This window comes from Onychostruthus taczanowskii, unplaced genomic scaffold (assembly GCF_017590055.1).
Source record: "Onychostruthus taczanowskii isolate IOZ18803 unplaced genomic scaffold, ASM1759005v1 scaffold5, whole genome shotgun sequence".
NCBI lineage: Eukaryota > Metazoa > Chordata > Aves > Passeriformes > Passeridae > Onychostruthus > Onychostruthus taczanowskii.
Genome location: NW_024502568.1, coordinates 16,230,632 through 16,255,368, shown reverse-complemented (window position 1 = coordinate 16,255,368; position 24,737 = coordinate 16,230,632). Strand labels below are relative to the sequence as shown.

Genomic DNA, 24,737 nt, shown 5'->3' with positions numbered 1-24,737 from the left:
ATTCAGGATTAAAGCTGCTCCCTGTGGCCTTCTGACAGATCACAACCCACCACTGTTGTTTTCAACAGGACTGTCAAGAACACTGCAAAGTCTAAGCAGGTGTAGTTTTACCAGAATATTACTTACATTAAAAACAAAACCAAAAAAAGCCACACCCTTTGTCCTTTTGAGTCAGCAGTTATGGTGAATGAAAATACCTGCAGGCAGGCACTGGCTGCAGGCAACAATGACACACCTGTCCCACAAGCAGAACTTGTAACATTTTTTGTTCAATAACCCCAGAATTCAAGGATCTTGTACAAACATGTGTCAGGCATGGAATACTCCCTCTGGCACGTCCCCTGAGTCCCCCAGGCAGACCAGCCTGAACAAAAACACTTCTGAGCTGCACTTCTGCTTCCCAGTGAGCTCCTCCACCAGCGTGGCACCTGACAAGCATTAAAATCTATGGCAGGATTAAATAAGATTTTATTGTCACATTTAACTGCTTTCTCAGAGATGTACATTTTGCAGGTTTCTGTGCAGAATAAAAATGAAGAGGGTGGCTGCCAACCTGTCAGTTCTGATTCCAGCATGGACACGGCCACACCTGAGCCACAGGTGCTCACAGGTGGGCACTCCACAGCAAGGTCTCTGTCCCAGGGATTGCAACACTCCAAGACAAAAATCCATCCAGTTAAGGCTAATGAGAACAATGTCAAATAATTAAAACCAGAGCACTTGATGTTTAAAGATGGAACCACTTGGTAGAAGAGTGGCAAATTTAACAACTCATTTTTTTCCCAAAGTTATTTTGCTTAATTTAGTACAGGTAAGGAGAGGGTAATGAACAGACTTTTGCCTATGGATATGATCCAGAAGACTAAAATTTCAGTGGGTAAATTTGAGATATTTAAAATTTTTCAGCAACTGCTTTGCTGTTCTGGGTGTAAACCGAAGAACTATTGATACCTGAAAGTGATAAATGCTGCAGATAACCTCATCTTAAAAGGTGTATTTTCTCATTTACACATCAGGGATAAAGTCCAATAATACAAACTTCTTAGTGGCACAATTTCACATATTTTGGGCAACGTTAGCATACAAGCAGTATTTAAATAAAAGTAAGTGCATCCAAACATGAAATTCTCTAAATATACCACACTTCATTTATCCCAAACGGCAGTTTTCTGACAAGAGCTGTAATTCAAATTAAAATAATCATTTACATGTTTCACCCAGAGGAAAAGAGGTAATAAACCCAGGGGACTCTCCAAGCAATCTTCTCCTACCCCATCCCCTATTTATCACATAAAATAACTCATCTAGAAGCATAAATCCCATACTCAGATGCAAATAAAATGCAAGTAGCAGTCTCTGATGTTTGCAATTTGCAGACTCCAAAGTCCAATCACGATGGAATTCACTACTTCTGTCGGTCATTGACTCCTGTATGTGCACTTCATATTTATGCTAAAAGAACACATGAGACAATAAATGAGGCTAGTGTGGCATAAAGTCATTGTAAACCCAGCGAAACCAGAATAATTCTATTTATGACATTCATCTGGATGATTTACCAGGCATCCCACCCCCGCAACATCCTTTACAGAAAAAAAGGCAACCATCAGTTGAAGTGAGACACATTCTGTTTGTAAAAAAGGTCGAACCAAACCCCTCCTCTGATGAGGGCATGCCCACAGAAGGAGGTTGACCACATCTTTTCCAATCAGGCTTCTCAGAATTATCAAAATTTCTTTGCTTGCAAAGGCCAATTTGGCTTACCATAGAAAGCTATTCGGAAGGCGGCTGATATATTTATTATTCCCTTTCAAAAATTAAAATTCAAGGCATGATAGTGCAAGAGGTAAGTTTTGATTTGAGAACATTATCTGTAGACTAACTGTGCTTAGTTACTACATCCCAATTTATTGTCTTAAAGAAAATATGGCAACAAAAGCTACAAGATCTCTATAAATTTCATTTTGCCTAAATTTACCAGTACATCCATGAACCTCATCCGTATTAGTACAACTTGATTATCCTAATGATTCCATTATAAAACTTGCAAAATGTATCACAAGGTGAATAAACCATCTAGTGCAAGTCTTCTACATTTCGTGTGCACAGTAATCCTGTGTAGTTCATTTCCTCTGGGTTAAATCCCCAAAATCTCTCGGTAACAATTACGAAAAAACAGTGTCATGTGGATTTTTCCTGTTTTCCCCCCTATCAAATCTGAGAAGTTTGAGTGTTCCTGGAATCACCATCGGGGTGTGCTGAAGGTCGTGACTCCCTTGTCTGTGAGTATTCACTGTCAGAGGACTCTGTGGGTTCGAGCAAATTCTCATAATCACTGTCTTCTGATTCGTCCACATTGTCAGCCAGCGCTCTTTGGGAAGAAGGCATGGATGCTCCATTGCCAGAATATTTCAATCCTGCAGTTGTGGAAACGTAACTGGAAGAACCGACTGCCTGAGGCCGAGGCATGAAGATGCTGCTGCTCTCCAGGAGCCCGGGGCTGCCAGAACTGTCTTGAGTGCTCGTGCTGAAATCCGAGTACGGCGGGGGAGGATCCGAGACGTCGGAATCCTCGAGTGTGCAGCCTTCCACAGCAAAGCCAGTGTAGGACATTCGGGGAACAAACATGGCTTCCACGTTATCTGTTGGCATTTGCCTGCTTAAAATTGCCTGCTGCATTCCTACAAAGCAAAGAACAGGGGGTACTTAATGCTTTCTTGGCAACGTGCTCCACATACCTGAGCTGTGACCACCTTGCCTGCCCTCTCTCTTCATTCCTTCTGTTTGTTATCAAATGCTCATCCCTGGCACTGCTTTCCAACTCCAGCACTGGATCCTGTCCTCTCAGTCTGCCCTACTCATCTTTCATACCTCTGATTTTAGGCTTAGAGAGTCATCAATCCACTACCCCTGACTGTCACATCAAACCTTGCTTAACTGCACCCTACTCTTTGAGTGCAACAAACTCCCCTAAATTTAGCAGTGCAGCCTGACCCTCACCGGGATCTCAGTTATCCCAGTGATCCCATTTCAAACCCAAAATGAGTCAGAAAGTAAATAAACTATGCAAGTGCAAACATGCTACTTTCATGTGCACAGTCATCCTGTACAGATCATTTCCTCCAGTTTAAGCTCCCAAAAAACACAGCTACAGGATGTTTCCACAACCTGTTGCTGTTTCCATCTCATCTTTTCTCTGTATTTTTCAGCTCCTTCTCACATCAAAAAGCACCTGTGTTAGGGCTCAACCTGCCTGTTCCTCTCTATCTGTGTCTTATTCAGTAAAACTCAATTCAGTTTTCATCCATAATTGATATTTGATATTGTATCTTCAAAATATCACTTTGTACTTTCTTTTCAATGCCCCTTGTGCTAGGGGACAATGTCATAACACCTGCAAAGAAATCACCATGTCTTCTTCCCTCAAATTATTATTTTAATAACTTCACTCACATTAAAAAGCTAAATGATGGAATTATAGCTGGGAGTGTAGCAGGGTATCAGAACAGGAATGTGAAAGTCATCTTAAATGAGCTGATTTGGAAAATAATTTGAGGAAGACATGCACAGGAATAATGAACTGCAAAAGCTGCACAATGAGGAATACTTGCAGCCTTCTGCAGAAAATAAACTGGATTTATGTAAACTATAAATCAATATTCATGAGGTATGCTCAGCTGTGGAGATACAGGTATGTATCACTTCACTGTAGCTGTTAAAACTACAACCAAAATATATGTAACTATGAACACCACAGTTTGAAAAATAGGGAAAACTGGAGAAATGCTACAAAACACAAGGACTCGTCAGAGATCTAATAATCATGACCTAAGAGGAAAGGCTGGAATAACTGGGATTAGTAGGCAAGACTGAAGAAAGCATTTTATTCTTAAATGTGCCTAAGAGGCTGCTGCAGAAAGGTAAGTTTGAGTATTGCACACTAGACACAAGAAAGGACTTCCTGGCAGGAAGTTTTGTTAAGCACTGGGAGAGACTGAAGTTTTTGCCTAAGGGGTTATTAACCAGCAAAGCTGCCAGAATTGACAGTGGAATGTGTAAGGAGAGGGACACAGTGGGATCAGCTCCATTTACTGGAGAAACCCCACATGGAGGGTGAGAGTTCCTTTAAGCAAGTCACTGAGATGCCTCTTGGGAATAAAAAGAGCACATTCCCTCAAGTGGCTACAGAACAGCACTCCATTTCTGGGCACAACAGAACTGCAGTGGGAGATTTCCTGGCATCTGGGAAGTGCACAGCACTCACCAAAGCCTGGAACATCCTGCTACATGTACAGAAGTATTTCAGTGATCTGGCAGCTAAAGTCTCATCTGCCTTTTATAATGGAGTGTTGAAGTCATAACCTGTTAACCCAAGGTTTGTAGGAACAGCAAGCTCTCACACAACACTCCCACAGGAACTGGAATCAAACTCTCCCTTTTCCTCACTAAAACCAAGGAAATTCTCCCAGCATTGAGCAAGTGAGGGAACAGAAGGCCAGATTCAGTAATTAACTACTCACATCTAAAAATACTGCAGAGCTCCAAGCTGCATGTTTTCTTGTTTCAGCCCTCTCACATGATTCTCTGCTCTGGCATGAATTCTCAGTCCAGCATTTGCATCTCCCTGGTAGTACCCAGAGTTGAGCACTGACTGCTCTTCCTCCTCCTCCCCCAGCTTTTCCCATCTGTGCTGGGATCAGCTCCAGCCACACTAAATATCCACCTCTGCTTCCCCATAGTAGCAGTTCCCTGCCTACTTCATCTACAGCCAAGCAGGAAACAGCAGTGACTCATTTACTTCCACCTTTCACATGGTCCTGGGCTAATCTTGGCTCTGTTACCTTATCTTTGAGGTTCAAAGAAGAACTTGTGCTGACTAAAATGCTCATGTGATAACAGTACCTTGCTGCCTGGAGAAAATTAAAATACCAGTCACAGCAGCAGGTCCATTGCAGAATTTGGGTGTTCACCCACCTAAATCACCTTTTTGCCATGCACTGCTTTAGGTAACAGGATACAGAAATAATAAAAAACACCTTGTAGCTAGAATGACAAAATTTCATTATTTGCTTATCATTTTCAAACGTGAGTTAAAAGAGGCAGTGTTTGCTGAAATGTGTAATTTGCTTAGGAAATATTTAGGTTTTTATCTTACTTCCCATTTGCCTGTTCTCTGCCCCTACTCTACACCTTCAGTCTTCCCTTGCACTCCCAAATTCAATTAGATCAGCAATGCCTCTTTAGAAGGAGCCAAGTGCTTCACAAAACTTATCTACTGCTAACCAAAGTCTCCTGAGGCCACACTCAGTTTTTAGGAAGGAGGGACAGTGTGGCAATCAGCCAAATGTGCTCACACAGCAAGGCTCACTGACTCAGGAAATTATGAAGCAGCAAAATAAAATGAACAACACCCAAAAAGATTTACTTCAACACTGAGAAGTGATATTATTTCAGTGCTAAACATCTTTACCACTAAGTCAGCAAATCGAGTGGGAATAAAAATTTTATAAAACCATGGATAGCTCCTGGCCTGTGAGCACAGCACATTACTTCAAAAATGATCTCTCCAGTATTTAGCTTTTTTTCCCCACTTTTCTTTTCCTACAACTGATCTTTTCCTGTGTTATTTCCAGAACTGACTTGTTCATTCTTTCTTCACAGTGTTGTCTCTCCTATATTTTAAGCTTGCTAACACTGGATGATTCCAGCAGAAATACCTTCAGCACACACTTTCACAGCTCAGGTGTCCTTCAGCACAAACCCATCATCTTGCCCTTCCTAGCGGGATGCTTTTTCCCATGAGTTATCAGCAATACAACAATTATTTTAATTCCACAAATATTTCTCCTCACAGCATCTGCTTCTGAAAATAAAAAAAAAAAGGTAAATAAAAGGCAACTTACTTATTTCTTGTTCTTTTTCATTCTTCTTTTGTGTGATTTGCCTTTTTAACTTGTTTACATCAGCTTGAAAAGATTCAACAACACGTTCACTTTTTTCTACATCTATACATACTGCCTAGGAGAAAAATGTAAGATATGCTTAGGTTGGGCAAAAAAGTAGGAAATAGTTTCAGGACAACTTTAATAAAGCTACTATCAGACAAGAAGCCATCAAAGCACAAAACTAAAAGCAGGATTTAACTGCAGCAGAAATACTCAACCTCAAGATTGTCTTCTTTACTGGCTGTTGCTGCATTATAGGAAAAGTATTTCCAAATAATGCATCATGACAGGAGATTTGCAGTAAGATCCAAAGTTGGTTAATGTCAATATCCCTGGAAGTGCTCAGGATGGATGAGGCTTGGAGCAGCCTGGGACAGTGGAAGGTGTCCCTGCCATGGCAGGGGAGGAATGAGATGAGCTTTAAGGTTCCTCCCCACCCAAAGCATTCTGTGATCCAATGGAATTAGATATTATTGGCCATGGTCTCTTCCAGGGATGGTGATTCCACCACTGTCCTGAACAGCCTGTTCCAATGCCTGACAGCCCTCTCAGGGAAAAAAAATTGCTCCTAATTTCCATCCTAAACCTCCCCTGGTGCAACTCGAGGTGGTTTCCCCTCCTCCAGTCGCTTGTTACTTGGGAGAAGAGAGCAACAATGTCTCCCCTCAGCCTCCTTTTCTCCAGGCTAAAGAAGCCCAGTTCCATTTTTCCAGACAGCAACTGAAACAACAGCAGGAGCACAGAGGACAGCCGTGCTCCTGGCAAGAGCAGCATCACAGAACAATGCCATTAGCTAATGGATACAGCTCTGAAGAGAAACCTTCCCATTCCCTGAAGCTGCCTGGAAGCGTCTGCCTTCCAAAGGAGGTTGGAAGGTGCAACTTCCCAGTGAGAAAGAGCAGCTCCCCCTGTGCAGGCAGGTGCAGGGGATGGTTGGAGGGATTGTTCCTTGTTCCCTGCTCAGGAGCAGCAGGGCTGAGCTGGAGCAGAGACACGAATCCCCCCGGGGCAGAGGTACAGGGAAAGCCTGGGAACAAGCTGTGACTCCAGCACAATTAGCAGCTGTGTGCACAGCTCCACTGCTCTTCGCACAGGACAAGCTGTGAACTGACAAGCTCACAATGAGCAGAGCTGACACTCCAGGCATTTTCAGATGCTTTGGCACATTTGGAGCAGGATTCACTCATGCTCCACACAAAATGTTCACAAGTTTTAACTAACAGATGGTGCTCTGCTCATGCTCCATACCCAGAGCCAGGAGTCATTTTTAAACCTCTGCAAATCCCTACAGCCTTCAGCAGGGCTTCTCTTCACTGCAAACCCTTAAAAATGACTAACACCTCCCATAAATCACTAAGTATTAAATCCTTTACTTGCAAAAGAGAAAAAATTGGTGTTGTTTGTACCAACCATTTTCATAGAAGCCACTGCAAATGCTCACATTAAATAGAAACTGAAACGTTTAATTCTGAAGTCAGTCTTATTTTCCTACAGTTCATGATAATTACTTATGAGCTCTAAAAATCTCCATCTCCTCCACTCCTGCTTTAACCAAAGGATGAATAAAAGATGCCACATACATACAGACCAATGAAGAGTAAAGGATGTTACCTGTACTTTTTCCTGAAGTGCATTATAAACCTGATAGATAGCCCTGATGTCCTTCATCACTCCATCTTTGTCAAAAAAATCAGTACTAAAAAGAAAGCAGAAATCACTAGTGACAAAAGACAACGCAGGTTTCTAGCTCATGCTGTCTATCACTGTATTTTAAAAATGCATCTTATTGCTAAATATGCTATTTTAGCAATAGAATATTGCTAAAAATGTACCACACTGTCATAAACAAAAATCTGGACAGCAGCATATTCAATACCAAAACTTCTTCTGGAACAATAAAGTCTCATTTGAATGAGATTAAACTTGTGCCAGAATCTTTAAGCTTGTAAAATTTCATTGTTAACAGCCAGAAAAGCTACTTTGAATTTATGGCATTTAATTGAAAATACTTAAGAAAAACATCAAGAATTCAATGCTTGTGAGGCAGAGTTCAAGTGCACACAGAATTCCTTGGGGAGGTGGGTGGAAATAAAGCTAGAAGTTTCCAGCCAGAAGGGTCTCAGCATGGACTGGCCACACCAACTCTGCTTTTCTGAAAAGTGCACTGAGTTCCCTTGGTTCTTCTAAAAGATCCAATTCTAACCAGGAAAAAAGCCCACTGGGAACTGACCACTCTCCTCCAGAACTGGTTTTTTGCTGCTCACCATGTATATTTGTGTTATTCTCTGTGAGATACAGAGAGCAGAGCTTGATGACTACTTCATTTAAAAAGGAAAAGTCCTTACCCGTGTTCCTTAATAACTTTGGCATAATTCTGAGAAGTATTTGGCACTGAAGAAGCTTTGTATTCCTGTTGACTAGTGTTGCCTAGATTAGGAATAGTAAGTGACACCCTTTGATTATACCTGCAGAGAAAGTGCAGAAAGATTTTTTAATTAATTTTAAAAAGATTCTTTACAAAAGCCTTGATACTATCCCCATCCCTCTGATGATCAGAACTCATCTAACTTTAAAGCTTCTGCATTAGGTTTGTTATAAAAGTAGCTGAATATTACAAGTTGTGTTCAAAATAAATGCAGGATCAAAAACCCTTGATACAGAGCTACCTCTACACCTCCAAGAACGTTTATAATGTGCTAACTATCAGAGATACATTCAGATCCACTAGAAGAGACATGGTAGTGACATCTGATGTCTCTTAAAATAGATTTTTTTTTGGTCTGATGACTTAGAGATCGAAAAGAATTTTTGTTTACTCTAATATTAATTTATAAATCATTTGCACAAAAAAGCAACCAAAAAAAACAAAACAAAAACAAACAAACAAAAAACCCACAAAAACAAAACAACAAAACCCAAAACACCCAAAATAAAACCAAACCTGTCATCATTAATAAGCACCCCAAGATATCATTGGACAAACACAAAGCTTTCTCTAAGTGCAGTTGTACAAATTCCTATATATTTTATAAGAATAGCAGTAAAAAGCAAAACAAAGTCTCAGGACTGGTTCATTGGCAGAGTTTGCTTACCTTCTGTTTGGTCTAAAAAGCACATATTCTAAAGCATGTGTTGAGTTATTTGCAGTGGAAATGAAGCTGAAGAGAAGGAAGACGAGGTCAGGCACTCCAAGGATGTGTGTCAGCTGTTTATGAATGATGTGCTCTCTGTATGACATCTGCTGCTGAGTGTTTCTCCTGAATCTGTACCATCCAATAACGTTCTGCAATCAAAGTACATCAGGAAAAACCCACAGTGTTACCTGAGAGACACAGATTTACCTTCTGAGGGTAAAGGGGCTGATATCGTGGTATCAGCATCACCCACGAGCTTTAGGACAATGAAACAAACTGAATTCCTCAAGATTTGAGATTGAGATGGTCAATAGAGCCCTACACTTTTGGAGACCTACACTTAAATCCTTTGCATTTCTTCAGGGAAATTAGGCATTGCTCCCAGTTTAATCTAAGCACCACAAATCCAACAACTTCTGTACAGGATAAGCCCTGGATCAAAACAAACCACCAGATTTGTGAAGGAAAGGATTTATTCTAGTTAACTACCTTTTTTTTTTCCATTTGTTTTCCAAATCCACTCTTTCTAATGCCTATAAGAAGAGGAAAAGACAAAAAACTTACTTTTCTTCTGTCTTTGAGAATCCTGTCCAAACTCTCCTCATTAACTTTGCCTGCATAGTCGTAAAAGCTTGAACAAAAAGACAGAAAGGTAAGTACACAGTTTATACACAAATATTATACATAAAGTAAATAATTTACACTTTGAATGTTCTACAAGTAGATGGCATTCTAGACAAAACAAAGCAACTTCCAGAGCCTTCCTTTTACCACAGAAATGCACTGTGCAATTTTATTTTGACCAGCATTCTGTAAAACCCTGCTTTGATAATCAGAAGCCTAGCAGCCCAGAAGAAATGAAACCAGGGCCATTTTAAATGCAATTCCAAATCAATTTCTTGAGCTCCAGTGCTGCCATTGCACTCACATGGCTGCATCCTTGAAGCCAAAAGAGTCAGCAATAATTCCAAGTATCATGGTCTTTCCAAATGGTTCTCCTTCCACAGCTGAACCCAGACCCTGACATGTTATTTTGTGGACATGACAGATTTAGGAATCTATGAATCTACCTATGCAGACAGGTTTAGGTGTTCAGGTAGATCAGAGTGTGTGATAAAAGGAAAAAATTGGAAAATAGATTCCTCCTTGGTCTGACATTAACACCTAAAGCTGTGCAGCAAAATGCTCTGGTTTAGGGGTCTGTGACTTCAACTTTTGGGGGGTGGGGTAAAAAACCACCAAGTCCTGAGCTCAGTGCTTGGCTGGCAATAAGGATGGAAATACCATTTACTTCAAGGTGTAAGTTGTTGGGAAAACTCAGGCTACAACTAATGACAAATTTGAGACACTATGTTATATATGCACATTTTTTTTCAATTCATATTTGCAGTATTTATTTACAATCCTGGTGGATATCCAACTCTTTCTCTGTCTGTGCTTTACCTCCATGTGTAGAGTCTGCAGCATTTAAATCACTGGGTTAAGAGTACCCTCTCTGTAATTATCAGCCAGCAAGTGACTGACTGCAGCTTCTCTCTTTAATGCAACCAATGTCAATCATGATGTCTAAGCTACTGTGTCTTCTTAATTGGCTGGAAATCGCTCAAGATGAGAGGAGATTAATTGGGAATTCCTTCTCAAAAGGAATTCTAGACAGTGCTTTAGAAGCCATCACTGTGTAACCAGTGAAGACTATAGAGAAAATCTACATGCAAATAGATGGAAGCTGTTAAATAGAATATATCAGCCCCATATTTAATTTAAATTATGGAGTTCAGAGGATCAGAAGGCAAAAATAACTAGAAAGCTGGAAATGTTACAATAATTATTAACTGGTGCAGGTTGGCACCACTAGGCACAAACCAACTTGTTAACCCAGCAGGTTGCCAGGGTAAGGGCACACAGGGGAAGCTGTGACCCACCAGGCCCAGGCAGAGCCAGCCCAAAACTACAACAATTTAAATTGATTTTGACATTCATCCTCATCATCAGAGCGATATGAGCTGACCTGAGTGCTGCCCTACCTCCAGCAGCTACACAGAAATCCAAAGAGACAGAGAAATAAACCTCTTCCAAGCTGCACTACAGCTGTGAACTCCTGCTTTGATTGTCATGGTTGGTGCCACTTCCGTGTGTTTCTGCAAAACCATCAGATGAGCAAGCACTGCTAGGGACATTTGAAATGTTAATATATTGCAGGGAGCTCCACATTTTTATATTCTGCAGCCACCACAGCAAAACAAAAGAAGCTTACCTAAAGAGTTTTGAACAAGGCTCATGGTTGTGGATTTCTGCAACAACAAACAAACAAAGAAAAAAGTGACATATGTCCAAGTGCTCCAGGCAGAGAGAAATAACACTGGCATATCTTGCATGAACTTTCCACATCAGAGCTACTGAGCAAGAAACGTTTGTGTCACACCACACACTGCCCTTACTGTCTCAACACTTGATGACACAGCACCATGCACAGAAAACTGCCTTCACTTCAGAATTTGACCTTTTGCATAGGAAAATATTTCAATAAGCACAGCATACACTTGCTGAGATACACAGACATTTATCTCAGCCTCAAATACACACTTTTGATACTATTTGATAGTTACAAACTCCTCACAAAGGCATTTCTGATTTCTGTTTTCTTTTTTTCTATACCTTCCCACAACAGCTTATTTGCATCCACATACATTGTTTCTTACAGCAGCAAGGAATAAAAAAGGGATGGGGAAGAGAATCACTGAAATATTACACATTATAGTGTTTAAAGAGGCAAGGCAAACAGAATCTCTAATGAGAAAAGGGGTTAAAAGCAATTTCAAATCATTTAGCTGCACTTTATAATTGTTATATGAAATATTAAAAAGTCAGGGCAGTGTTTCTTCATTGAAAAGGTTGTGATAAATGCTAAGATTCTTATTTAATCAACAAAGGTTGATTAACATGCCAGCAAACTCAGAGAAGAGTGAGAAAAGAGTAAAAATCCAATCTTACATTGCCTTTCCAACACCAAGCAGGACTTATTTTTTAGGAGCTTGGAGCAACCTGGTCTAGTGGAAGGTGTCCCTGCCCATGGCAGGAGGTGGAACTGGATGGGGTTGAAGATCCCTCCCAAGCCAAACCCCCCTGGGATCCTGTGACCACACAGCACAAATATTTCCAGCTGCAGCAGCAGAGCCCCTCTGGAGTTCAGCAGGAGCTTTGCTGAGCTCTGCCTCCCTGCAGTGATTCAGCACCTGCTGCTCGGGGCTGCCATCCCAGCAGAGGCAGCAGGATGGATCCCAGCTCCCAGGAACAGCAGCCAGCACCATCCACACCTCAGCACATTTGGTGTCTATCAAAACATGGCCCTGAGCATCCATTGCAGGCACACTGCCTGACAAACTGCACATTCTCACTGGCAACAACTCCTCGGGGTGCTGCTGTTAGAGTTACCGACTCTTTACTTGATAGAAAATTGTATCAACTCTAATACTTTCACACCATCATGCAGGCATCTGTGGAAACGACCTGCTAACAAAGCCTGTAAGTACAATTACTCCAGCTTAGAGCAATTCCTTCCAGCAAATCCATTGACTGCAACAACATCCTTGGTTCTTGGGTGGTGATGTTGCTACACAGACCTTGTGTTTTGAGAAACAGTAACAAGAAGCCTCCTGCTCAGACCCCATGAAGGAGCCAACATTTCAAATTTAAGGCTTACACTGACTTATTTATATATATATGTGTGTATCTATGTAAAAACTATGTGCACACACTAAAGAGACACAAAGTGAAAAGTCATCTGTGACAACAGTGCCACAAAACTGCCAATCTCATGAGCTGAACTGGCAGTCCAAGAGTTAATTTTGATGAATAAATATTGAAGTAAAAATGGCAAATACAAAAATATCCAGCAGGTCTTCAGGAGTGGGTGATTTCCATTCTCACAAAGTCACTGTAACCAATAATGTGACAAAGGGGTGATTTAAAAAGGGAGCAATTTTTACCACCACAAACACTTGGTTTAGGAAACCAGGCCAAGGCTGCAGGTGGTGACATCACTGCCAACAACAACCAAGATCAGGGACCACTGAAGAACAAGGTCTAATCCAAAAACCTAAAAATGACTGGCTCTGCCAGTTCTGTCTGAACACAGAGCCACCAGCAACACTCTGACAGTGATTATATGCAAACACAACAAATGCTATGCCTTGATCTTCTGTGATTTAGCTCTGACACTTCCCAGTCAGTTTACCACCCCTGTTCTCTAGGGAATAACCAGGACAGGAAATCCTGAACCTTCTGGAGCCCAGAGCACAGAACCATCACCACTGCAAGGTGGGAAAGGTCTTGGGATGTGACATGGTACCAGGGCACATGTTCACAGATCACTGTGCCAGAGAAACACCTGAGAGTCAGTCCAGAGCTCTTTGTGTTTCCACTGAGCTTTATGCAAACCCTGCTGTGGTATCTGGGATCACAGTCACAGAGGTATTTAAGGAGGTTTAAATCTATTTTAACAGCTAGTTATATATCCAGAAACAAAAAGGCAGTTTCTTTCAAGGCTTTCCTATTTTCTACAAACCAAACATGCAGCAGCTTCTCACTCATGTCTAAAAAAATCTCCTTCAGGCAACACCTAACAACAAGATCTTTGATCTTTGCTCAGTTTTCACAACACATCAGCAAATTGTCTGACAAATATTCCTTGTCCAGTCCTGCTGTGACAGTTCATGATGTCACCAACTCCCAGCCATCCATCCACACCTGCTACTGAAAATCTGCCCCTTTCAGTACCACTAAATCAAACTATGAATTAATTTTATTTGGGGCACATGTTGTATTTAGGCAACTGTATCAATTCCCCACAGTAATTCTTCCATCGTGGAATGCAGACAAATATATTCAATAACCTTCCCTCCATAAAAGGAGGTGCATGAAACCCCTGTAACTTGCAAAGATTTGTTTCCTTTCCTCACATCTCAACCACAAACACACAGACACTGAGGCAAACGTGATCCTGAAAGTCTGACACGCCCTGTGATTGTCTCACACCAGAAACAATTCTTAATGAAACCTCCTGAAAACATGAAACCTGAGCAGGGCCTGTTTCAGAACAACTCAAAGTTACATCACTTACCTATCACTTGCAGAAATTCAGTGTTGCTGATCTGTGAATCACTAATGCTGAAAGTCTCTTCTTGTCTCACCTCTCCCAGCAGAAATCCTTCCTGCAATTTTAAAACAAAAAGATTAAAAATAGGGGAAAAAATCAACTATATGCAGTCATTTACTGTAACTTTCTTAGCTTCAAACTGAAACAAAGGTGAAGTTTGAAAGACACATCTGAGCTGCAGCGGGGAGAAACTGCCCTGAGGTTTTACCAAAGCTGGTTTTCTGCTTTGCCAGCATCCTTTTACAACACTACAGGGATGGGCTGTCCAGAAGGAACATTCTACACACGACCCACATAAGGCAAACACATAACAAAAGGGAGGGCTCAGCCCCAGACACAAGGGGGAAAAGCTCCAGCAAAGCCAAGGGAAGAGGAGTTCAAACCTGCAGGGACTTACACAAATTTTAGTGTGGAGACTGGGCTGGACCCTGACCAACGCCGGGATTGCAAAACCCAGAGGGCAATTTAAAAGTAAGGCAATTTTAAGGTACATTAATTTATTCTCCATCCCTACCCAAAATGAAGAAGGAGATTGAGCTGGAATCAGGAGGTTTTGGCACAAGGCGCAGAGGAAAAGAGCAAGCTCAGGCTAAAAAGGTGCCAACAAAACCCAGCGATTCGGGAACACCCCGGCTCTGCACTGCGCCCGTGGCGGGTCGCAGCCGCTGGAAAACCGCTCATGGAGCTTCTACAGGAGCGTTTTCCTCCCACAACCCGCGTCCTGCGGGAGCCCCACCCCGCGGGGAGCACCCCGGGCACCCCACATCCCGCCCGGGCACCCCACGGGGAGCACCCCTGGTTCCCCACATCCCGGGAACAGCATCCCGCGGACCCCACACCCCGCTCAGACACCCCACATCCCGGGAGCAGCATCCTGGGGTCCCCACACTGCGGGAGAAGCACCCCCGGGCAGCCCACAGCCTACCCGGGAAGGAGCAAACCAGCAGCCCATATCCGCGGTACCCCGCGGAGCATCCGGGGCACCCCACATGCCGGACACCCCACATCCCGCGGAGAGGCCCCACATCCCGCCCCGCTGTGTCCGTCTGGGGCCGCCCCCGCCCGCCGTGACCAGCGGCCGGGCCCCACCGGCGGCGGCGCGGCCTGGAAGCTCCGCAGCGCAGCCGCCGGCCGGGGTGCAGCGTGAGGGAGCCCCGCGGGCCCGGGGCGGCGGCGGGGGGCACGTACGTGGTCGGCGCTGCTGTTGGCGCTGCAGTAGCACACGGAGCTGAAGGTGTAGCCGGAGATGGACGCCGCCATGACGGACACACCGCCGCCGACGCCGCCAGGGCGCACGCGCGCCGGACGCACGCCCGCTTCCGGCGGCGCCGCGGGGCGTCATGGGGAGTGTAGTCCCAGGGGGGACAGTGAGGTACCCGCATGGGAAGGTTGGGAAACTGTGGGAGCAGTTGGACCACTGAGTTTGGAACAGAGCCCCGAGCCCATCGAGCCCAACCTGTGACCGATCACCAACCGGTCACCCAGCCCAGAGCACTGAGTGACACGTCCAGGGGTTCCTCGGACACCTGCAGGGGTGGAGACTCCTCACCCTTTCCAACCTTTAACAACCACTTCTATGAAGACATTCCTCCTGATGTCCACCCTGAGCTGCCCTGGCCCAGCCTGAGGCCGTTCCCTCTGCTCCTGTCCCTGTTCCCTGGAGCACAGCCCGACCCCCTGGCTGTCCCCTCCTGGCAGGAGCTGTGCAGAGCCACAAGGGCCCCCTGAGCCTCCTTTGCTCCAGGCTGAGCCCCTTCAAAGATCCCTCAGCCCCTCCTGGGGCTCCAGAACCTGCCCCAGCTCCATTCCCTTCCCTGGACATGCTCCAGCCCCTCAATGTCTGTCTGATCCTGAGGAACTTTGATATGCTGGAGCTTGTCCAGAGGAGACCACAAAGGTGATGAGGGAGATGGAGCCCCTCTGTTCTGGGACAGACTGGAGAGCTGGGGCGGTGCACCTGGAGAGGAGCAGCTCCAGGGAGAGCTCAGAGCCCTGCCAGAGCCTGAAGGGGCTCCAGGAGAGCTGGAGAGGGGCTGGGGACAGGGATGGAGGGACAGGACACAGGGAATGGCTCCCACTGCCAGCAGGGCTGGATGGGATATTGGGAAGAAATGCCGCGGTTCACACACATGGAGCTGTACAGAAGGCAACTGCGCAGCAGTGCTGTTTATCACTCTCATTTTCTTCTTAAAACCCCTTGCAACAAACCTCACAACAGCAATAACGCCTGCGACATTTGCAACGAACAAATATCGAAAAGAATAAACAGTTCCTTTAAACATTGCGCTGATTTTCATGGAATCGCGGAGCGGTTTGAACTGGAAGGGACCTTCAGGGCCATTTAATTACAACCCCTGCCACGGGCAGCGACACCTTGGGCGCAGACCGTGTGGCTGCCAGACGGGATTTTAAGTGACCGCATTGCGCTGATTTTCATGGAATCGCGGAGCGGTTTGAACTGGAAGGGACCTTCAGGGCCATTTAATTACAACCCCTGCCACGGGCAGCGACACTTGGGCACAGACCGGGTGACTGCCAGACGGGATTTTAAGTGACCACAGGAATTTGGAAACATTAGAAACCAAGCCAGGTTCTGGAGCGGGCCGGATTTAGGTTTTAAACGCCCTAAAACATTAGAAACCCCTCAGGTCTCTACGTCTCCCCTCACGGCCGGATCACCGAGCCCGGCTCCTTCCGCCCGCAGCGCTCGCTGGTTCCGGGGCGTGCCGGGCATGGCGCTGGCCGGGGACGAGCCCTTCAGCCCCTCGGTGCTGGGCACCAGGGAGCAGTGAGTGCCGGGGCACGGCGTGGGCACCGCGTGTGCCCCACGGGGCCGGGCACGGGCGGGACGGGGCTCGGAGCCACCCGCGCTGGGGAGGGCGGATGAGAGGTGTTTAGGGTGCCCTCTCGACACGAACCGGTCCGTGGTTTATGCGTTAGTGATTTGTTTAGAGAATCTGTGGTTCTGTAGAGTGGCACTGCTGCACAGAGGGTTCTCAGCCTTTCGTGGAATCATGGAATGGTTTGGGAGAGAAGGGATCTTAAATCCCGTCCAGTGCCACCCCTGCCATGGCAGGGACACCTTCTGCTATTCCAGAGTGCTCCAAGCCCCAACCTGGCCTTGGGCGTTGCCAGGGATCCAGGGATCTACAGCTTCTCTGGACACCCTGTGCCAGGGCCTGCCCACCCTCCCAGGGAACAATTCCTTCCAAATATCCATCAAAATCACTTTCAGCTTAAAGCCATTCCCTTCATCCTGTCCCTCCATCCCTTGTCCCCAGTCCCTTTCCAGCTCTCCTGGAGTCCCTTTAGGCACTGGAAGGGGTTCTGAGATCTCCCTGGAGCCTTTTCCAGGTGAATCCACCCACTGCTCTCCCAGCCTGGCTCCAGGCTTTGGAGCATCTCCAGGCATTCCCTGGACTCTCTCCCATATGTTCATGTTCTTATGCTAAGGACCAATGCCTCACCACCCTCACAGTCAGTTTCTTCCAAATATCTAACCTAAATCTATCTTTCAATTTTTCTTCCCATTCCTCTTTAATCTAAATATTTCTTGGTATTAATTATGATACCCTCTCCTTTCTTCCCTCCCAACTCCAGCTGGGATGCTGCCTACGAAAGAGAACTGCAAACTTTTCAAGACATTGGAGATACCGGGGAAATCTGGTAAACCAAATAACTTCTGCAGAGTGTTTCTGTTGTTTCTTTACCGTAAAAGACATTGCAAAACCTCAGACAGCAATTCAACGAGTTGGTGACAAAATGATGGGGAGTTTTACCATTGAAACCAGCAGTTCCTCTCTGGCCCAATTTCACAGTGAAGATTGCTCAGCTGCACTTGGGCAAGTGTCATTACACAGAAATTGAGCTGGTAATTGAGGTGTATATTACTGGCAAATGTGCTTTTTATCCCTGAGCTCAGGTTTAACTACACAAGTTGCCCTTGTTGCTTCCTTTTTTAATATATGGATGTTTTCACCTGCCAGAGTTGGTCTTTCAGTGAATTTTAAGGCTGCAGGATTAATTTTCATCTGAACAAAGCAAACATGAAATATGAGCTATGGCAGCTTTTCCTTTAGTAACAGTAAAAAGGGCTTTGCAAAAGCTGGAGAGAGTGAGTGATGAAATAAACTTGCTGTACCTTTTGCACATTTTTTTTCTGGTTTAATTACCTGAGCCCTTGTTTTTTCCAGGTTTGGAGAAGAAAGCATGGCACGCATAATCAGGTGGCTGGAAAAGAACAAGGTCCCCCTTGACAGCTCTGTGCTTGACATTGGGACTGGGAACGGTGTTTTACTGGTTGAATTGGTTGGTATTTTGCAAAGTTTGTGCATTTTTTTAAACAGAATCAGAGCAGTTTAAATACAGTTCTCACAAGTGGCAGTGGTAGTCATGGGGAGATGTAACCTGTGTGAAACACCAGAAGTGTCAATACTTCAGGCTTCCAAATTTGAAGTATTTCTCTAAGTCAGTCAGCCTGAGCATCCCTTGTTTTAACTCTACCTTCCTGTTTCCCCACATTTAAAACTGCATTTCTTCCCACTTAAACAACACAGTTGTTTAAACTCCCCCAGATAAGGAAATTAGGTTGATTAATTCACAAGGTACCCTCATGTACAAAACCAGACTCTTTCTCTGCACTCAGTTCTGATAATAACACTCATTATTGATACAAAAAAGTGGGTAAACCCAGGGTATGTTAGGTAAATAACTTAAAAAGTTGTTAACACTTTTAAAGAAGTGTCCATTTCTGTCAGGGTGGGAAATCTGATCAGGTGTGTTCTGAAGTGTTCTGATGTTTCTGTTGTGCAAAAGATGTTAATGAACTCCATTATTTTTTTCCTGGTTTTGATTGATTTTTTTTTGGTGTAATACTGCAGGGGAGTTGGTAAAAAAAGGGGCTGTCACATTGTCACAGCTTCTGTTGTTTTGCATTCCCCTTTGGCTCCATTAGTTCTTGTAGGAATTGGAAAGACTGAAAGTCAAAGTCTGGTTTGGAGTTTTTTTTTTTTAACATGGACTGTGATTTTAGAAGATTTTAAAGTCTTTATGGAGACTGGCTGCTACACCACAGCACAGGAGAATTTATGTCAGCAAAAGCAGAAATTGCTCATCTCACTAAGAGAAATTAGCCTGATAATGGTAATTGTTGAGAGCAGTGATAACTTTATAATGGTTGAAGTACCCAGCAGAAAAAATCTTATTTGTAAGACTTCCATTTCATACTGACTCCACTTGCAAATGGGAAACTGATTTTTCATACTATAATGGGAAAATGACAGCCTGATAGCTTTTAAAAACTATTAACTCCTGTGAGAGCACCCTCCTCCCTTACATTAAGCACCTCACAGTACTGTGGTTTCTTTCATAGGAAATTGTCAGTCCAGTTCCCTTTTGAAAAGTGGCTTCAAAAATTACCTTGTTTACTTTTGCTGAGTAACTCAGCATCTCACTTGCTTAGTTGATGTCAAAGGAATTTTTTGTGTGTTAGCTGCAAGGCTTGGAAATCAAGTTGGAATTCTTTTGGCAGCTACCATAGGACTGTTCTGCCATTGGAGCTGGATTCCATCATGGGGTAGAAATGGCAATACTGGAAAAAACTCAGTCATAGAGGACATTAGTAGCAGCTCTCTGCAAGGGAGCTACTTGAGGGTACATGAGTATCACATAAGTGGCACCCCTTGCTGCTTTTATTGTCCCTGTGAACTTCAGGGACCTGGAAGCTTGGATTCGTGACATAATTCTTTTGCCTTCCAAAAATTCCAGCTCTTCTGAGGAAACCTTGCTGCCACAGACAGCTCTGGCCTCCTCTTATTTTTATAAGTAATATGGGAGCCACCAATATTGAAGATTGAATAATCTCTGAAGTGGAGAGTGTTCACCAGCTGGGGGTGTGAGCCCTAAACTCAGGGCAGAGCTGATAATGTTCCAAGCTCCTTCTGCTCTTCAGTCTTCTGCTCTGAGCAGCAGCAGAGTAAAATCACCTCCAGGGCAGCAGGCCAGCTGCAGGGTGCAGCATGGTCACGTTTGGCACAAGTGAAGGATCCCTTCCTGTCACAGTCAGGCCCTACAGGTTCTGCAGCATTTAATGTTGTTTATCTCTAAACCTTCCTTCTCTGCCCCCGAGACTAGAGGAGTGAATGGGAACTCCCTGAAGTGACTCAAGCCTTTCCTTTGCAAACAGAGGAGCTGTTGTGGGAACCACTCCTCCACCCCCAAACCTTCAGCACAGGCATCTGAGGAAGCCTGCTTTGCTCCGGGGAGGAACGTGGGCAGGAGCCTGAGCAATAAATGTTCTCCATCCCATGCAAACAACAGTGTCTTTGTGTTCAGCTGCAATTAGCCCTCAGTTCAGAACAGCTGGTTAGCACTGAGCTCAGGCCTGAGGGGCTGCTGCAAGGAGGAAGGACAGTTGTGGAAACTCCTCATCTTTTTCCTGGCAATTGGGGTGTCAGCCTCTGGAACAAGCAGACAGGCAGCTGGTTGCTTAACAGCACTCCATGTGTTTTTCCAAACCCCAGCCTCCTCCCTGTCTCTGCTGTGACAGCCTGCAGCTGGCCAGAGGATCAGAGCTCTTCCATCAGGTTTGGATCTTGCCAGACACATGAGTTTATACCTTCTACCCCGAGCTGGTCCCTTCAGCCTCCACCTCAGAGCAAGGACGTGTGTCCCTGCTCCCCTCCCATGTGCCCAGCTCCAGCTGATGCCAGGAGCCCACCTGCTTTGCCAAAGGGCTGCTGGGATCTCACTGAGTTCCCTAAACTGAGTTATCCTTATCTCCAACAAACTTAGATTAACAAAGTCTCTGTGTGATATTGTATGTGGTGCATAACCTGCCTGAAAATTGCTGATACAGACACCTGGCAGCATGCAAATAGTTGTATTCAAATAGACATTAGCATGAATAATTAGAAAAATGTATGATTTTGCTGTGGATTTCTGTCCTAGTGCATTGCATTGCATCTTTTAGCTCTTAAAATTTGGATTATAAACCAAATAATTGCTCAGTCTCCAAAGGTACATGTCAGAGAGGGTTTTTTCCCTTATTTTGAAGCATCTGTCACATGTCATCACTGAAAATTCCTGGTTTCTAAGTTACTTTTGGTGCAGATAAGAGAGCCTGTTCCCCTCCAGGGTGTTACTTTTCCCAGTTGTGCTCAGTTTTCCACTTGACATAAACCAGCTTTCAGTCACCAGTCATTTTGGTGAGGTTTTTTTGGCAGAATAAAGTTATTTCAGCTCATTCAGCTATTGAGTTCTTGTAATGGTAACAGGTATAAAAATGAGTAAAAGGTGAATTGTGTTTTTTCCTGTTACTAAGAGGAGGAAAGATGAGATGGATTGTAGGTAGGGAATGTTCTGGCTGGATAAAAACAATTGCTAGCACACTGATTAAGATTCTCTGCTTCTGTCTAGGCAAAGTCTGGCTACATGAATCTCACAGGGATTGATTATTCACCTTCTGCAATACAGCTTTCAGAAAAAGTAAGAGAGAAAGAAGGGATGTCTAACATTAAATTAAAGGTAAGTCTTGAGAGAAAGCTAATTGAGCAACTAGAAAGCAATTGAGCCCAAGATTAAACGAGCTAATTGATATTCAGATGTACTCATGAATTATGTCTTTTGAGATTCATTTGTGAGCGAGAACTCTACCCAAATAAATCTATTTATGGGAAGATTTTTGGTCTGTATTTGTTTTTTGTTTGTAATAGTCATTAAGGCTCACAAGAGTTTCCCTGCTTGGAACAGAGTAGTGGTTTACCAAGTAGCAAGTTCTGTATTTTAGCTGCTACATTCTGAATTTCAGACTTGAGGTAGAGGAGGAAATCCTGAAGTGATAGAATGCCTCCCATTAGCTGAACAGCAGGCAGGTTGAGAGGCCTTGCTGGAGCAGGGGTAGGAGCAGATGACCTCCAAAGGCCCCTTCCAGCCTCAGCCACGCTGGGATTTTGTGGCTGCCTGTCATTCTGAGCCCTCTGCTGTGCTGTTCTGCCCTCCTGCTCCCTACCTGTGTGATGTCTCTGCTCCTGTGTGTCAGCTGTAAAATCTCTTCGTGGCAGGCTCTGTCTGTTCTGCGTTTGTGCAGTGCCTGGCACATGGCAGGGATCAAAGTACAAATAATGTTTTAAAGAGTGAGCTTCGAGTGTGTTAGTTTGAGCTTTAGAGTACAGCAAATAGATCATCACACAATGTGTGGAGAAGAAAGAAGCTGCCATGGCACTGTGAGTTACCCCTCCCTGAGCACACCCATTGTCAGGATTGAAGCTTTGTATCCTAAAGTCTTGCTTTGCATTAAAGATTCAGGAGTAGAAGATTGTTCTCACAGCTGCAGACTTCTGGTTTAGGTAGAAGACTTCCTGGCACCCTCAGCTGAGCTGTCAGGCTTTGACATTTGCATTGACAAGGGGACTTTTGATGCCGTAAGCCTCGACCCCAGCGACGCGGTGGGGAAGCGGAAGCTGTACGTGGGATCCCTGGGCAGGGTGCTGAAACCAGAGGGCTTCTTCCTCATCACCTCTTGCAACTGGACCAAGGAGGAGCTGCTGAACGAGTTCAGAGAAGGTAGGCAGCTGAGCAGAGCCCTCTGCCAACGTGGGGCTGCTGAAGGAAGGGATGAGGGAATTTTAATGTGTGTGTGTTAGCATATTGACTTTCCCAGATCAGGATTAGAGGAGGTGAAGCGATTAGTAAATGCTCCAGCCTGTCTTCCCTCTGTTTTCCTCGGGAATTACTACTCCTGTGTTTGCCAGTGCCAAGGGAGGACAGGTTTCCTGACGCTTTGGAGGCTGGGAATTTCAGTCTAATTACCCTGGGAAAGTGTGTGTGGCTGGCTGATACTTTTTGGGTCCTTGATTACTAGACCCAGTTCACCCTTTGATTGCTCCGAAATTGGGGTAACATTGTTACCCATGTTTAGGGGGAACTGGCAAGCCTGTGACCTTTTCTATCACTTTTGATCCATCTAGGAGGTTTTTTTACATACCAGTCAGCTCCTGAATCTCATGCCTGAGGCTTGAAACTCAGTGTGGATCTGAAACAGCCATCCCTTCTGGGGAACCGAAATTACTGGCAAGTTCTCATCTTTTCTGCCATTAATTTGTGCAAGTCAGCCAGCGAGGATTTTTATTATCCATGGAAGAGTTTCAGCTGTATAAAGCAGTGGTGCAGTGTAACAATACAGTCCTATAAACTCACAGATTAACTGACTTGCAAGTTTTCCAGACGAATAAAGAATGGTTTGCAAAGGGTTATCCAAGAGGCGAATAAAACAACTTCCTTCTAATAAAAGCATTTCAATTTCTGTCTGGCAGGATTTGATATTCTGGAGGAGCTGCCAACACCCAAGTTTTGCTTTGGAGGAAGAATTGGAAACAGTGTAACAGCATTGGTTTTCCAAAGGAAAAAAGTGAAGCCATCCATCTTGGACAAATTAGATTAGATGAGAAAAGCCTGAACTTTAAACCTGACAGAAAACCTCAGACACGTGTGTAAATAAATGCTTTTTGAGTGCACAGTAAAATACTATGTATGGAGCTCTGAGGGACTATAAAACATTGCCCTAGAAACATTTCAGCTTTGCATAATTTGCCCATAAATTGTGTCCTTGCTACAACCTCAGTTGTTTCAGGGAAGCTGCAAGTTCGCAAGAGAGAGGAAAATCAGATGTGCTAAATACAGAGACCAATATAACTGAATGGTATTTGTGTTTGAGACATAAAGATTATCTGATATTTAATTTCTGTGCTGGTAAGCAGTGACCTATAGAGGTAAAGGTGTCCTACATAGCAAAATTCTCATTTCTCTGTTGTGCAGTGGAATAGGGAACAAGCTTTTGCAGTGTAAGTTCTGGATCTTTAATGAACACTAGGGTAGCTGTTAGGGAGGGAAATGAATACAAAATCCACAGCACTTTCAAAAAAGGACCAGTTGGTACTTTAAATTCAGATTTTCTGAGGTTCTCAGACTTAGCATAATTGTGTCTGCTCTGAAGTAGCTCAGCTCTTTTCCCACAGAGGGAGTGTTTTAAGTCTCCCTTTCCTGAGTGTGTTCATGCCTGGTCAGTTCCTTTCCCTGATCTCATGAATACATAAAGGTGTGATGTTGCAGCCTCTGGTGTGTGACATATGCCTCCTTCATTATTAACCTGCTATATGGGAATGTCTTTAGAGCCACAATGACAAGAAGTTTTCCAGTGAATTTCTCAGGGTGGATTTTAACTGTGTAAATCCAAAAGAATTCAAAGCATAACTATCCATTCCTTGGTTGTTTTTTTTTTAATATGTATTTTTTTTTTAGACTTCTGTGTGCAATCCTTTTGCTCAATTTCATTGCCTTCATTTCTTCTGTTTTGTAATCTCAGAATATTGCTGTTGCTTGAAAGGCAGGAAAATGAGATTTCTTCATGCCTCGACAAACACATTTGCAGGTGACAATAAACTTGTTCTTTCAGACATCAAGGAGGCCCTCTTAGGCAATCAGGTTTTGTTTCACAGGCAAGGTCAT

General features: G+C 44.1%; 2 protein-coding genes across 4 annotated transcripts; one reads left to right on the top strand and one right to left on the bottom strand.

Moving 5' to 3' along the window:
* Positions 1 to 451: 451 nt before the first annotated feature.
* ABRAXAS2 (abraxas 2, BRISC complex subunit) lies at positions 452 to 15,532 on the bottom strand. Its single transcript, XM_041415748.1, has 9 exons — positions 15,423 to 15,532; positions 14,199 to 14,289; positions 11,334 to 11,370; positions 9,644 to 9,710; positions 9,038 to 9,228; positions 8,291 to 8,410; positions 7,557 to 7,641; positions 5,904 to 6,018; positions 452 to 2,681 (listed from the first exon to the last, which is right to left on the bottom strand). The coding sequence occupies exons 1-9, from the start codon at positions 15,492 to 15,494 to the stop codon at positions 2,212 to 2,214; spliced, it is 1,248 nt and encodes a 415-aa protein (XP_041271682.1). The 5' UTR covers positions 15,495 to 15,532; the 3' UTR covers positions 452 to 2,211.
* Positions 15,533 to 16,956: 1,424 nt separating this feature from the next.
* On the top strand, positions 16,957 to 24,025 carry EEF1AKMT2 (EEF1A lysine methyltransferase 2). 3 transcript variants are annotated; one of them, XM_041415546.1, is made up of 6 exons: positions 16,957 to 17,022; positions 17,835 to 17,900; positions 18,428 to 18,542; positions 21,651 to 21,758; positions 22,580 to 22,796; positions 23,546 to 24,025. In XM_041415546.1, the coding sequence occupies exons 1-6, from the start codon at positions 16,967 to 16,969 to the stop codon at positions 23,671 to 23,673; spliced, it is 690 nt and encodes a 229-aa protein (XP_041271480.1). In that variant the 5' UTR covers positions 16,957 to 16,966; the 3' UTR covers positions 23,674 to 24,025. The 3 variants fall into 3 exon arrangements, with proteins under 3 accessions (XP_041271480.1, XP_041271482.1, XP_041271481.1); XM_041415548.1 differs by lacking the exon at positions 23,546 to 24,025 and adding an exon at positions 23,201 to 23,391 and having other exon boundaries at positions 16,959 to 17,022; XM_041415547.1 differs by lacking the exons at positions 16,957 to 17,022; positions 17,835 to 17,900 and adding an exon at positions 17,914 to 18,076.
* Positions 24,026 to 24,737: the final 712 nt, after the last annotated feature.

Excerpts from the sequence above, each read along its gene's own strand:
- ABRAXAS2 (XM_041415748.1), bottom strand. The coding sequence starts at position 15,494 with ATGGCGGCGTCCATCTCCGGCTACACCTTCAGCTCCGTGTGCTACTGC. Across the intron at positions 9,229-9,643 it reads TTCTCAAAGACAGAAGAAAA|AACGTTATTGGATGGTACAG; the intron begins GTAAGTTTTTTG and ends CTTTGATTGCAG. Across the intron at positions 7,642-8,290 it reads AAAGTTATTAAGGAACACGG|TACTGATTTTTTTGACAAAG; the intron begins GTAAGGACTTTT and ends CTTTCTTTTTAG.
- EEF1AKMT2 (XM_041415546.1), top strand. The coding sequence starts at position 16,967 with ATGGCGCTGGCCGGGGACGAGCCCTTCAGCCCCTCGGTGCTGGGCACC. Across the intron at positions 17,023-17,834 it reads GTGCTGGGCACCAGGGAGCA|CTGGGATGCTGCCTACGAAA; the intron begins GTGAGTGCCGGG and ends TCCCAACTCCAG. Across the intron at positions 18,543-21,650 it reads GTGTTTTACTGGTTGAATTG|GCAAAGTCTGGCTACATGAA; the intron begins GTTGGTATTTTG and ends GCTTCTGTCTAG.